At 39.2% G+C, this 15,274-nt stretch overlaps 1 protein-coding gene across 1 annotated transcript in view; it reads right to left on the reverse strand.

The window, feature by feature from the left end:
• LOC111825885 overlaps window positions 1-15,274 on the reverse strand; it is a 699,632-nt gene that overhangs the window by 393,245 nt on the left and 291,113 nt on the right. Inside the window, exon 2 of the mRNA XM_023753412.1 lies at window positions 14,194-14,406. Within this exon, the coding sequence (XP_023609180.1) occupies window positions 14,194-14,406 (213 nt within the window). The remainder of the gene's footprint in view (window positions 1-14,193; window positions 14,407-15,274) is intronic.

The following is a 15,274-nucleotide window of genomic DNA, read 5'->3' on the forward strand; positions in this document are numbered from 1 at the left end:
ATCTTAAAGAACATTTTTTTTTAGAAATTCACTGGGAAATCACTATTTTTAACAATTTCTAAGAAAGTTAGAATTTCCAAACACAAAAACAAATTTACAAATTATCTTTTGGAGGGGAAAAAACTTGTTAGCAAATCGGGAACTGCTTTAAAATATAATCCTGTGATCATTAACTATACAATCTTCCATCAGTATTCTCACTATAAATTTGGGGCGTAAATTTCCATTCAAATATTTCTTTTGAATATTTTAGAATATTTTAAGTTCAACTTGCCTTGAAAAGAATCATCTACTTCCAAAGTAAATAGAAATGACAAAGAGCGATAAGATATTTTTGGTTTCTGCCTTGAGTAGATCAGCATTAAAAGCTAAATCTCTGGACAGAAATATGACTTTTTGATATCAAGAGTTCCATGAGTAAGTGGGCACAACTGGGAATGTAATCACAGCAAAATCACTTCAAGAAAACATACCTATTTTGGTGGTCTATGTCGGAAAAAAAAGGCAATTTCTGGAAACTCTGGAGTGCCATTAAGATTACTTAATAAAATTACTTATCCAGGTACTTCCCAGTAAATTGCAGGCAAAAATACGAGAATGCCAAAGCCTTTATTTGTAAACTAAGAACCGAGAGAACTGATAAACATCACAGCACTGATTCTAACAGTTATTGATGCATTCGGTGGAGTAGAGCAGTGATGGCGAACCTTTTGAGCTCGGCGTGTCAGCATTTTGAAAAACCCTAACTTAACTCTGGTGCCGTGTCACGTATAGAAGTTTTTTGATATTTGCAACCATAGTAAAACACAGGCTTATATTTTTGATATTTATTTTATATATTTAAATGCCATTTAACAAAGAAAAATCAACCAAAAAAAATGAGTTGGCGTGTCACCTCTGACACGCGTGTCATAGGTTCGCCATCACTGGGATAGAGCATTATTCTCAAAGTTTCTTAAAAAGGCAAAGGGGAGGTCAAGAAAAATAGCATGATAGGAAAGACACAAGTTTAAAGAACTTTAATACATATATCTGAAGGTATTCATTCTTTAATATATGCTCAGCAGTGTCTCCTTTTGAATTGCACTTATTCCATCAGTCTCAGCCTCCCTTATGCTGAGTTCTCCACCAGGATAGATAGATGGCTATATCAAGCTGTAAATGTAGCAGGGGCAGAGTTTCCGTGGTATACATCTTTCTGCTATGTCAGAGTCTTTTGTATAAGGTTTGTACACAAAGGATGCTCAGTAAATGTTTACTGAACCAGGAAATATGGGGAGAATGAATTAATTAGCCCACTTTAAAAGGAAATAAAATTAAACTTTTCTAAAGTCAAAATATTTTAGACAGAGTGCATGTGGGACAATAATTTTACAGTGCAAAGACGGCTATTCATGCTGATACTAGAAATAGTTTGTACTTTTATGGTAAAAAAGTAGAGCCCCACATAAATATTTGCACGTGAAAGAGTGCTCAGTAAATTCCACCTCACTCCCACCGCCCCCCTCTCTGTCTCTGCTGCCTGTCTGGTCTCTTTTGGATCACCTCTGAAAATGGAAGGCTGCAGTTTCCCCGGGCCAGCTTTTCCTGGCAGCACTAGCTATTTTACTATCCTAATAGGCTAGGACACTGGGAAGACAGCCTATGCGACATTCCATAGAGAACAGCAGACGCCATATTCTTGGAATAAATTTTTGCCTGGTGTGTATGTGCTGATCAGTATCTCATTTTACATTCATATCCCCAGAGAGGAAAAACAAAGGTCATATTGTATTGGCTTTTTTTTTCTTGTAAGCAATTAATGTTGGAATGCAACAAGGGTGTGTGATTAGCAATGTTGTCAATTGGAAAAATAATTATTCCAACCTTCAATCATGCAACTTTAATTATCAAGCACATTCTTCTATGTGCTACAAACACTATAGTGGAGACAATGAGTATGTTACTTTCCTTCTGGAGAACCTAGAGTCCAGCAGAAGGGATAGACTTTAAAGGATACCAGAAAGAAAAATCTATAATTATACATTAAGTGTTAAGTGTTAGAAAATAAAAAAGGTGAGAGCAAAGGAGAAAGGTGAGAGCAAAGGTGAGAGCAAAGGAGAGCAAAGGGCAGACCCTGGGTGAAAGAAAATATGGCCAGGAAAAGCCTCTCTAAGAAGGTGACATTTCAGCTCAGGCCTAAAGGACTGGAAGAAGCATGCAAAGAGCAGAGGGAGGACCAGTTCAGGTGGAGAGAACAGCATGATGTGTAGGTACCCGAGACAGGAAAAAACTTCAGATATCGGAAGAAATGAAGGAAGGTTAGATGGGCAGGAACCAGTGAGTGAGAGACGGTAACATGAAGTGAAACTGAAGAAACAGGGATTTGGATAACGGTGCACAACAGCTCCTAGGAGTCTGAATTTTAATGTGAATACCCTGAGAAGCCACTAAGAGGACTTGCATCTGGGAATGATATGATCAAATATATATTTTTAAAAGATCACACTGGCTGCGTTATGGAGAATGGATTGAAAGGGCTCAAGAATGGAAATGTGAACATGGGAAAGGTAGCTCAGTTTTTCAAGGCAGAGATAGCTCATGGTTTTAAAGGTTTACTTCACTATGTGCAACACTAGCCTGGGCCCCGTGTCACACAGTAATGTCCTCAGGGAGCTTCACTATAGCTGGGGAGAAGGACACATATGCAGCCAACTCTACAAGAGGGTACAAAATGAAAAAGGTCAAAAGTGGACTATAGAGTGACCATATATTCCAGTTTTCCAGAAAGTCCTGATTTATGCTTATTGTTCCGAGGTAATTATTAATGGTGTCCTCTTTAACTCTCAGAAAAGTCATACATTAGGTGGTACATTCTGAGGTCACCCTTGTAATACACAAAGGATCATGGGAGTTCTGAAGAAAATATAATTAATTCTGATGGAAAAGATCATAAAAGCCCAAGAAGAAGCAGATTTGAAGTCGCCATCGAAAAATAAATATGACTATTGAAGGCCATTCCAAACAAAGGGAACAGGAGTGTGGAGTAAGAACGGCACTTATGCAAATAACAACAGAGCTACAGCTTGGTGTTTATGGAGAGTAGGGACAAGGAGAGGCAGCTGGGAAGGTATGCTCAAGCAAACTTAGTTAGGACCTCAATGTCCTACACTAAGGGGCTTCGATTTTATTTAGGTGGTTATGGGTCACTGAAATCTTTTTAACAAGACAGTACAATGGCAATGAGTGAAATAATGCTGACCTTTAGTGAGAATCCAGATAAGTATTGTATTGTTAAATATCAATATGATTTTGAGTGAAAAGGGCCAGCATGGTGAAGGGAGCAAGGAACCAGGTGCCAAAGGCAACTTTGAAAGCTAATCTAAGTGGTTTTCCATGCAATCCTGGCTGGATGGAGAAGCAAGCAAGAGGCACTGGATGGAAGAAGTAAGAACAGAGAGCCAAGGAGCTGAAAGCAAGCTCAGCCTGAAAGCAAGCTCAACGATGGAGGAGTAAGATGGACTGTCAGGTTTGAAGAGGAGGCAGAGAAGAGCAAGGTACCAATCACCAGGAAAATGGTTTTTTAAACTCCATATCCTTCCCCTTCAATATCCTGATATATCAATTTGTCTCCTCACTCTACCTGGAGGATGAAGGCAATATTTAAGTCCAATATATCCCTCCCCCCCCCCCCGCTTCAAACACAGCTCCACAATCACACCCCCTCAGTGCCTCTCCCTATCCTCCCTCACTGCCACATCCATTTGAGAAATACAGACTTAGAGTTTTAATACAGGGAGGTAGGAGGTAGGTGACAACTACACAAATGGGTTATTTAAGTTTAGAAAAGCACCATTCAGCCTTTCAGCAGTGAGTGCAGGGTCCACTGTCCAGCTTTATTGAAAGGCAGAGGCATTTCCCATCCTCCTCCTTATTTCTTTGGGAAGTCTGATGATAGTATTTTTTAAATCGAAAGTTATTATTAATAATCTTATTCATACAGTATGATAATTTCATTAGCAACTGTTCAGTAGATCATTTTTCACCCATCTCCAGGGTAACAGCATTTCTGGTCTCATAGCAATGCATTAAAAATGAATGCTACCTACTGTTGACACACCTCAGGCAATTGTTAAATCATAAGTGTAGGTTTTGCTACTTAAATGAAAATTCTTCTGAGGGTTTTTATTATGTTTGATTTTAGAAAGGAAAATATTTCCTTTTGAATTTGTGGAACCCAAACCAGAAAATCAAGTATAACATTTTATTAAGCCAAAGCTTTCTTTGTAATGAAGAAAATAGTTAATGATTTTTAATCCCCACAAATAAACAGGCAATATTTTCAGATTTCATTCACACCCGCTCTCCAATACTGACACCAAATAACACCAAACTTTGTAACACAGAGAAATCATTAAACTTATACAGTTCAAGAGCTCAACACCACTGTGGTGCTGAAGGAAGAAATAAATAAACAGAACCTAAAAGAAAGAATAATGAAAATCTCCAGTTACCATGTGTATGAAAGCTGTGTTATTTGAGGGAGTTGGTAAGTTTAAGGAGAGAATAATACAACACAATTATTCTACAAACCCCTACCAAAAAGTAGCCATTTTGAAAACACTATTTTCTGTAACATAATACCTATAGCATTTGGCAGAAGCATTTCTTTTTTTGCCAATAATATTTTGGAAAAGAACTCAATTAGTAAATATACAGAACAAGAACACAGTCCTAGTATTCATAAAATTATTTTCACACAAAATGTTTCAAAAATGTTTTAATTTGTCACGTTTTGCAAACAACATAGTAATATTTCCTTTCTCTTTTCCAAAAACAAAAATGAGTACAATTCAGTTTACTTAAAAATATTACTCATACAGCATCTGCACTGGAGTTACCTAAGGACTTGGCATAACATGCTGATCCCCACCCAGGGGACTCTGGCTCCACAAGTCGGAAGTAATGCCCAGGAATGTGCACGTTCACAAAAGCCCCAGAGTTGTTCCGAAATAGGTAGTCCAAAGACCACCCTCTGAGAAACATTTTTCTGTATGTTCCTTATACAGAAAATGCAGCTAATTGCTTCTCAATCTAATTATAGCTAATCTCAGCCACTCAAAACCATCACTGACAAGGAGAACCTGTCCACCTTTGTACTACATGATTTCAAAACATATGACACAAGCACTTACTGAGCAAACGCAGGTGCAGTTTTCACAGAGAGACCTGCTACAATAGCATCACTGTAGGCGACACATGGGAGAAGTGGCAGCTTCTGCAGAGCTGTGATCAATGAATGCAGGTAAAGTGTTTCAGCAGCCTCCGGAAAGACACCAGGTGGGCCCCTGACAGGACTTGCCTGCATTTGTGAGGCACTTGGTTTCTGCTTCTGTGTGTGTGTCTGGGAGCACAAAGGTGAGGATTCACACCCCTAGGTGTGAAAAGAACCAAAGCTCCGGCAAGAACTTTGCTGTATCTGCTTGGTATGAAATCGCTGGATCTTGCAACAATAAGCAATGCTCCAGAATTCATTGAGAAAGCTGAAATAGGTTCTTTTAGACATCATTAGGACCCAGCAGTAGCTCAAGTGCACTAAAACAGTTGGGTTCCGGTGGCAAAGCAGGTCTAATGGGACTGAGGGTTAAGTACAGCAAGGGGTGTGTCATAAAGGTCCCGTAGGCCCGAGCCTCAGGGACTCTCTAAAAGCAAATATCGGTCCTACTTAAACAAAGCATATAAATTCAGTATAATTTTGCTTCATACTATTCACTGAAATGTTCAAGGGAAAGCTAAAAAGAATGCAGTAATACTGTATTCTATCTTCATATTTAATTAAAAAGAGAGCTAACAGCACTTCCAAGAGGGAGGTCATTCCTTGTTCAGCACAAGATTTCTCCGTTCAAAGCTATTTTGAGAATGGGCAATAAAATAATTCAACATATAAACACTTACAAAAGATACCATTTCAGAAATGCTACTGATGCTTTAGCCAACTACTCTGAAGATGTAATAGAAATGACAATCCCTGGAGGCAGCCAAAAGAGAATCAAGAACATTATCCACTGTCAAATTTCAATCAAACCCACCATCTTCCTCTTCCCTCAGAGTGCCTGGGGGCACCAATTGCCTTCAACAGAATTGTATCATAGAAAAAAAGGTTTATAGGAAGAAAAGGTACATGCAAGAACTTAAATATAAATGTCTCTAAGTTCAAGAGATCACATAATCATTTTGTCCTGCATACTAACTCTATGAACAACAGAGGAAGAAGAATGATATCCTACAAAAAACTAACAGAGAATACTACAAGATGATAGCAGATTTAAAATAACCTTACAAGTTTTATGCATTTAAAGAGAACCACACAAAGGTGAGTTTGTGGGCAGATGGCTTGGTTTCCAGCCCAATGAGTGCACAGTTGGCTCTCTGGGCAGGATGAGATGTTCAGCTCTGCCTCTGTGAAAATACTGACTCTTCAAATGCACCTTTGGCTTTTCCTCCTTGGAAAAATAATTACAAATTGGGCATCAAGACATCCAACAGTTCTCAAGTAACATTTACCACACACAATTGCCTGTGCCTGCCTTAAAGCCCACCCACAATTTCATTTTCAATTAGTAGCTCCTCGAAAGGCAGTAATGAAAGCAGTTGCTAAAGAGCATTCAGATGTCACTGAAAGACTGCAAACCCAAACTGTAAATAGCATATTATGAGTCGCCTGTCACCACCATCAACTCCCACGGGAATCTCGCAACACGTGGCTATCACAACCATCTGCTCAGCTCCCACCAACGCCACTGCAAACCACACAGCCACCCACCCACTCCCACCACCTACTCACTACCTGTCATGTACAGATTTGTGTGGAGATGGGATTGCTGTGAGCAGGTTAGAATGCAGAACACACAGAGGCTTATTTCGTGTTCTGCAATTAAAATCTGACCACATGCAGATAACATTTTATCATCAGAAGAGGGAAAATGTGAAATTAACACAAAAAATGCAGTCTTTAATGAAGAAAGGGAGTTCTGTCTAACCTCATCCATCAACTATTAAAGACAGAATGGCTAAATCTTGTTACAAGAAAAACATGTTCCTTCACTATTCAATCACTAATATTATAGGAATTTATGGCAGGTAGAGCTGGAAATCATGTCTACACTTTGTCCTTCTTACTCCTCTACAATACGTGAGATTTAAATGGCCCTTGATAGTAAAATTTTGCATACACATACATATAACAAATCCTTAATTGAGGATTAATGAACTTCACTGTTTTGTGGAACAATTACTGTAGGACTCAAGATTGCTCAAGCTGAGTTACTGGACATTCTTTTCATTGCTGTCAGCCTATTTTGTTTCTGTCACTTTTATTTTGTGAGATGATAGTCAACGTGCTATGTCCATTTTTAGTAATATTTACTAAGTTTTAATTAAGAATTATATAAGTCACTTGGGATAAAATTTATTACCAGGCACATCACTCCAAACACATCTGTCTCTCTGAAGTCGAGTAATATTTATGCTCACTCTTGCTAACGTTCAGGGCCGACAACATATCCCAGACAACAAAGTAAGGTGTCAGGAGACATGTAATAAAAAATTGTAGACCTCAAAACATAAACTATCACTGCTCCCAAATGCCCAAGTTAAAACAAAAGAAAGCAAAACACCCTTCATATAATTTATTGTATTAGTCTCAGGTTTCCAAATACCTCCAATATAATGCACAACTAATTGTGAACAGCAATAAGCCTGAATTGGGGTTTCCTCAATAACTGATGTTGAAACTAGCATTTTATTCTTATTTCAATTCAATCAAGATTCTAAGAGCAATTTTAAGCCAATCTTTCTTTGCCTAATCCTTCATTATATGTTTTTATTCTTATTCCTGTAGTTTCAACAAAGGGAAAAAAGTAATGTGCAACTTAAATTCATAAGAAGAAAAAATTAAAGATTTATTTAATATCTGTAATTTTCATGTGACTACCTATTTTTTGAAAAACAAGTGAAATCCCAATTAACACATTAAACTTGAAATTTTGAAGTATGAAGTAAAAATGATTTAATTGAAGCTCACATTTCTTGACTCTAGCTCAAGGTACCCTCAGTCATCTAACATTATAACAGAGCAAAGTTCATATATACTTTTATTACTGAAGTTCCTAACTATATCAGTGTTTCAAGTGCTCTGATTTCCAGACACCTGTAGGCTTTAGAGTCAAGCTGGATAAATACCTATGTGATTTCAGTCTGGATTTCTACCCAAAACTAATTAGCAGCTCTTCAGAAATGTGACTTTAACTGGGTCTGTTTAATCAAAGTTTCCCATTATGAATCCTCCTTTGCAAGTTAATTTCTACTAGTAACACATCTCACAGAGAAGTCCTCAGACAATCTGAGTCAGTCCGAGGATCAGCCTCGGATAATAAATGCACTCAAAGGAAAAGAGCACAGGTGAGAAACACTGCCCCCTTAGGAAAAGGAAAAGTCCAGATGGTGGCTTAGTCACCTGGACTCTTCTGTACCCACACAACCAGTTACTCCAAATAAAGTCATGCAAAGCAGATGCAACCACCAGGCATAGCTCTAACAAAAGCTCTAATTGTAAAGGCGTGGCACTGGGATCAATCCCTCTTCTTCCAGAAATCAGTATACATTTTTGGTACCCCCAGTTTACACTTTTGTATACAATTGTGTTATCTTCACTGTAAACTCCACATCCTCCACCAAGTTTAATACCACCATACTAAATTTTCAGAGAGAAGAGGAAATTTCCATTCCTTACAAGCAATACCTACTCAGTTCAATTTGCATAAAGATTTTAAAACCACATAAGGCATTCCTACATAAGCCATTCTCACCAGAAAGTTTAGAATCTACCTGGCTGGACTCCTGAAATAACCCCGAATTCCTTTATTCTCCCCTCAAATGGTATTCTTCTATGGCTAGAAGCAATTTCAATAGGTTACATCTTTATCTGGGAAATTCTGCCCTTAGATAAATGTATTTTTGTCACCTAAAATTCAGTTAGGAAGGAGGCTCCACAATTTAGTTTGATGACCCATCCTGTTGTCTGTTAAACAGAAGAGTTCATATAATCCCAAAATTCCTCCTACTTCAATTAAGCCTGTATCCTCTGGTTCAGTTCATACTAGAGACACAAAGGACAGACTAATGGACTAAACAGAGATTTAGAAATATCTATTCATAACCAAATCTGAGAATTCTCTGAACTCTCATCAACTTTTCTTCATTGCCTCTATTTTTAAAAGTGCTTTGTTCACTCAGTGTTTTAAACTAGAAAATACTAAAATTTTAAAACATCCCTTATGGTCTAGAAGTTAGATATAATGAAAGAAAACTCAAAACACTAGGAAGAATTAAATTTTCAAAAAATGCTGCTGAGAAAGTCATAATTTGGCTAAAAATCCTGGCAACACATCAATTCATTGTGTTCTAAGTTATTTCATTGTGACTTAGTCTCCCAATTAGAGAATAAAGCTCCTTACAGAGAGGACCTATACAACTTCTCTTTTGCTTTCCCTCTCCCACGTCTAAGAAGGAACAAGAAACTAACATGCCCCTATTAGTAAGAGCTAAAACTTTTTTATATAATGGTTGAGTGCTCACATAATGAGCAAAACAGTTCTGTGTAGGACAAATATAGGCCTAGGGGGGTCAGAAAGACATGTACTCTTTTGTGTAACAGTTAACTTGTTCCTTTATTTTTTTAAAAATATTTGTATATATTTTTATTTATTTCAGAGAGAGGCAGGGAGAGGGAGAAAGAGAGGGAAACATCAGTGATGAGAGAGAATCATCAATTGGCTGTCTCCTGCACACCCTCTACTGAGGATCAAGCCCACAGCTCAGACATGTGGCCTGACTTCCTGGTTCAAGGGTCAATGCTCAACCACTGAACCACACTGGCCAGGCTGCTTGTTCCTTTCTTTATTTGTTCAAACCCCTTTAAAAATTGAGAGTATTCAAATTTGCCATATTAAAAAAATGCAACCATTTTATAAGACAGTTGCCAGCTGAGCATCTTCTAAGTCGGTATGTATTTATGCTTAAAAATAGAATACAACAAATAATTTCCTTTGGCGTGATTAAGTGCTGGTTAAAAGTTTTCTTTGAACAATATGGAAAAACAAGAGATTTTCTAATCAAGCAAAAGTAGGAAAAAGCAGTTTGATTTTAGAACTACACATCTCTCATAAAACTATTTGCACTCTCACAGTAAAAAGATTAGTTGCCTTCAATGGATTCTCAGGGACAGGGGGAAATCCTATTATTTCCTCTCCACTAAGGAGTAACATCTTCCTATAATTATAGGAAAGCTGTGCATTTAGTTGCCTGCTCAGAAAGTACCATTCCCTAATAAAAAGCAAAAGTAATCTACTCTCACCAAGTCAAAAATAAAGACTAGATTCTCAGCTCCTACTGCCCTCTTTCATCTGTAACTCCTGTCATTAGAACTCACGTAGTAAGAGGCATTAAACAACAATCCATTAATTTAGAAATTCTCCTTAAGGCCAACTCTCATCTCAAGGTCCCCTCCCAGCTAAAATAGTCTGGTTCACTTACTTTATCTGATAAGAGGCAAAAATAGGGAAATAAGTAATTGTGATGTATGCAAGCATCTATCAAGATAGAAAAGCAATGGCAAATATCCTTAGCACAAGTTTTTGAACAGATACTATGGCCATTAAACACTCACCTGTCACCTTTTACCCATGATAACACAACAGATGGCATTTGTTTGGGCTACCACACAACTAGCAGTGCCTCTTTCTCCTACTAGGAATGCATATCACTCCTCTCCTTTAAGTGTCTTCACAGAACCACTCATTTAGACCCAAAATCTAAATTACCTTCAGACCTAGTATGGTCTTCTTTTCCGGACCTCAACAGCATTATATATCTCTGCATTACTCATACTTTTAAAAAATATATTTTATTGATTTCAGAGAGGGAGAGGGAGAGATATATAAACATCAATGATGAGAGAGAATCATTGATCAGCTACCTCCTATACATCCCCCTGACTGAGAATCAAACCATGACCTCCTGGTTCTTAGGTCAAATGTCAACCACTGAACCAAACTGGCCAGGCCGTTAGTCACAATTTTAAAGAAACATGGAACTCGGAGGAAGGGGCCTGAGAAACTTCTCATTTTACTGATGGGCAGGAACAGACCATGAATTATTCAGGGTTTCATAGCAGCACATGTGACTCTAGGAATATTGCAAATGAAAAGTATTAGGTCTTTATCTCAATTATCAACTGCTTCCCTTTCCATTAGAAAAATAACACTTGATTTGGATAGTATATTTTGGCATGAACATTGAAGATAAGAAAGACCACTTCTTTTTAAATCCCTTACAAAGGCCAAAATCTGATACATTTTTCCTTCTCCCTGATTCATAACAGGGAGTCAATATAATTACTTTTCAAATATTTTAACTAAAACAAGGATAGGTTTGATTTCTCTAGCATCAAAAAGCTGATCATTAGGATCAATAGCTACTCAAATTTGAGACATACAGTCCTAGCCTTCTTTATAATCATAAACCATTTTACCAGAGGACAATGTAGAAAGAAAAGTTGTGAGGACTGAGAATAGAAAAGTCAGGGTCTGGGAATAAGAGTGTCAAGGATCAGGAACCATGGCTTAGTGTAGACTCAGAATTAAATTGTATTTTTTTTTTTTTTGCCTGAAAGGGTAAGAAGCTTCTGCTTACCCCGTTGCGGGGGAGGACTTGGGGGAGAGGTGGTGGTTACACTGCAACCTGTCCACTGGGAAAAATTACTTTTCTCATATATCTCACACACAAGGCATGAATTGGGAGTCACAAATACCACAAGAACATCACTGTTTATGGAACATAGCCCTTCTTCCCCCACCCCACTCTGTATGGGAAAAATAAATTAATAAAAATATAGACCATCATCCAAATGTGCTTGCCACCTTTCTCTGTTCTCTGAACTTGGTATTTTATTCAGTTTCTTCTTGTGCCTTCATAGGCCATTTCTATGGCCAAAATCACTGCCTCTGACCAACTACTCAAGTAATTTCTAGAACCCCTACATTGTAGGTCCCCTAAATTCTATGACCTGGAGTTCTCTTTCCCTTCATGCGTAATCCTCTTCTCAGTCAAGAAAGGCAGAACATAGAGAGATAATAAGCAAGCCAAAGAAATCTGGGTATAAACCCTGGCTCAGTTCGATCCCTCACTGCTAAGTGGCCTGAAACAAGCCACTTTATCTCTTTGAGCCCCAGCTTTCCCATTTGTACAGTAATCATATTACCTACTAGCTATGATTATTGTGAGAATTACAGATATACCACACAAACTCTCTTATCCAATGACTATAACATGGCATGCATTAGATAAATGTTAATAATCCTATATAATAAAAGCCTAATATGCTAAGTGTCCGACCGTTCGTTTGACCTTTTGACCAGTCACTATGACGCGCACTGACCACCAGGGGGCAGACGCTCTGACTGGTAGGTTAGCTTGCTGCTGGGGTGCTGCTGAATGGGACTGGGCGAGACGGGCCAGACATGCTCTGGAGCACTCCCATAGTCCCTCCGGGGCCCTGATTGGCCCCGAAAGGTGGGTGAGACATACCCTGAAGCCCTCCCGCAGGCCCTCCCTGGCCCCAATTGTGCACCGGTGGGGTCCCTCAGCCTGGCCTGTGCCCTCTCACAATCTGGGACCCTCGGGGGATGTCGGAGAGTCGGTTCTGGCCCAATCCCTAAAGCCAGGCCAAGTGACCCCACTGGTGCACGAATCTGTGCACCGGGCCTCTATTTATTAATATAACTGCGAATTGGCATTTTATAACAGGACACGTGCTCCTTTAGAAAAACTGCCCTATACATCATGTTTGGGGACACTCCCTGAGATTCTTCTGAGTCTATGTTGAAATCTATCACTTTAGATGTCTTCTCAGGAGTATATCCTTTATTACCCATCAGGTTGAACTCTAATCCCAAAATGTCCACTAGCATTTATTGAAGCCTTCGGTCCTTCCAATCTTTTAACTAAAAATCATCACCAAAAATATATTCTTGATGCTTTATAAGAATTATTTCCAAACTGACTAAGGACTACCACTACCAAACAGGAACTTTCTAAGACTACAAATTTGTGTGCCTCTTCCCCTAGAGATTAATTCATTAGGTCCTAGGGAGGGGCCAGGGATTTGTGTTTCAAAAAGGCTTATGATATGATTCTAATGCCCTGCGGGTTTTGGAATCACTGCTTTATATGATCCCAGATCTTCCCCCTCTGCAAAGAAACATGTGCAAACTAGAAATTACCTGTTTAGCTTCTAATTAGAGCACCTGCTCTGTTTCCTTCAAGTGGTAGTCAACCCCACCCAGTAGTCCCGCCAAAAACAAACAAAACACACCCAGGACACAGGTAACTCAGCGGGCATTAAAGCCTCCGGATTTGTGCAGAAAAACTGCTATAAGCAGCTTTGTTTCTCATTATTAATCTATCTCATGTGGGGATTTCCACAGGCAGAAAGGCTCTCCAAATGCCAAGAGCTATGTTTTCTTGTGGATCACTGAAACCTAATTATTAACAGACCAGTAAGCCTCACGACCAGACTTTCATAAAGTCAGAAGATCAGAAAGACAGTCTTGAATTATGGGCTACAGAGAGCAACTAAGGATCCAAAAGGCAAATTCATTTCTTCACTGCTGCTCTCCCACATGCCACAATACCTGAGCTTCCCAGGAAGATCTAAACCTCTGCAAGGCACTGCTTGCATGTAGATAACCATTTTTCGCACCTGAGAGCCTTTAGATACATGGTGTATGTGATCAAATCGGCCTGTTCTGTTTGTCCTAACTATGAGGACCTCTCCCCTACCAGCTGGGCTACCTTGTCTACCATCAAGACTTCAGTTAGTCTGCCTGCCCTGAATGACAATCGCAGCAGCATCGAGCTTTGCTACACAGAGCACATCTGACTAAAAGGGTGCCATGCTGAAGTTTCAAATCATAACAAAAAACACTGAGCTTGGTTTGGTATACTGTTTCAGAAGCAAGCACAAAGCTCTGCAGGGCAGCCTTCCAGCATCCCACACGGATATCTTCTCCACCTGTTAGGAAGAACCACTGAGGAACAGGTACCTAAGGAGGGGATTTTTCAGCCATAGAAAAGAACAAAGCCACGCTTCCTCACCTGTCTGAGTCCCTTTGGCATCTTCTTTCTCTTCCCGAGGTGCTGGCAGAGATTGCGGTCATTTTCTCGATCTGAGCTGTAGTGATGTGGGTGGCTGAGGCGGCTCTTCTTGGAATGAAAGGACAAGCCGTTGGTAAGTGCTTCTCGTTTCTTCTTCGTCAGAGGGGTCTGGCGTTTCTCCACACGTTCCTGAGGCTTAAGTGCTACATCTTTCTGTAGAAGAGACGAGAAGGAAAGGGAAGTGGTGGTTATATAGGTATCTAGGGTCACACTCAAAATACAGGTTAAATGAGTACTAAAAGGGAGGGTGGGAAGGACAGGAAAGTGGGATATGAGAATACTGAAAACTAAGAAACTTGGCTCTTAATTTTTCTTAGCTCCTAATGCCACCATAAATATATCCTTTCTATTCCTATTGGGCAAAAAAAATTCAACTAAGCACAAAGTACCTGTCCATTAAATTTGATTTCACTGCTCCTGGGACAATGGCTTTCTATTTGATTCTGTGCTGGGTCCAGCACACAATATTCCCCAAGGAGGCTTAATACACTCACTTCCCAAGATGGTACATCAATTATGTTTTGAAAAAAAGAGTACTAAGTGCATGCACTATTCAAAAACAGCAGCATAAGACTGAACATACCAGGGCCAGGTGGATGTGAGCCAGCAAGAAGGAAACTGTCAATTCATACGATTAAGATGTTTCCTTAATGCATTATATTTTCACCACAAGTTCCTCTGAGCATCCGTAATTCACATCTTCATTGCAAAATGTAACAATATTATCACCAAGATCAAAAGCAACTTTTCATTTATTCCTGTGTGTGGTTGGGGGTGGAGGAAAGGGTAACAGAAGGGTAATGGATGTTCTGGAATAAAAAGTAGCATCTGTAGAAACTACAGGCAAGAATTTGAGGCCACACAACCTAGTAGTTATGTGTCTGCAGGCAGCTCAGGATATACTGAGATCCCAAAGGACCTGGGTTTGAGCCCTGACACATTATACATTATGAGACGTGGAGTAAGTCACTGCGATTATGAGCCCATATGTAAAATGGGCTCAGTGATGACGATGACTTCC

The sequence above is a fragment of the Myotis lucifugus genome, unplaced genomic scaffold (assembly GCF_000147115.1).
Source record: "Myotis lucifugus unplaced genomic scaffold, Myoluc2.0 scaffold_45, whole genome shotgun sequence".
Classification (NCBI taxonomy): domain Eukaryota; kingdom Metazoa; phylum Chordata; class Mammalia; order Chiroptera; family Vespertilionidae; genus Myotis; species Myotis lucifugus.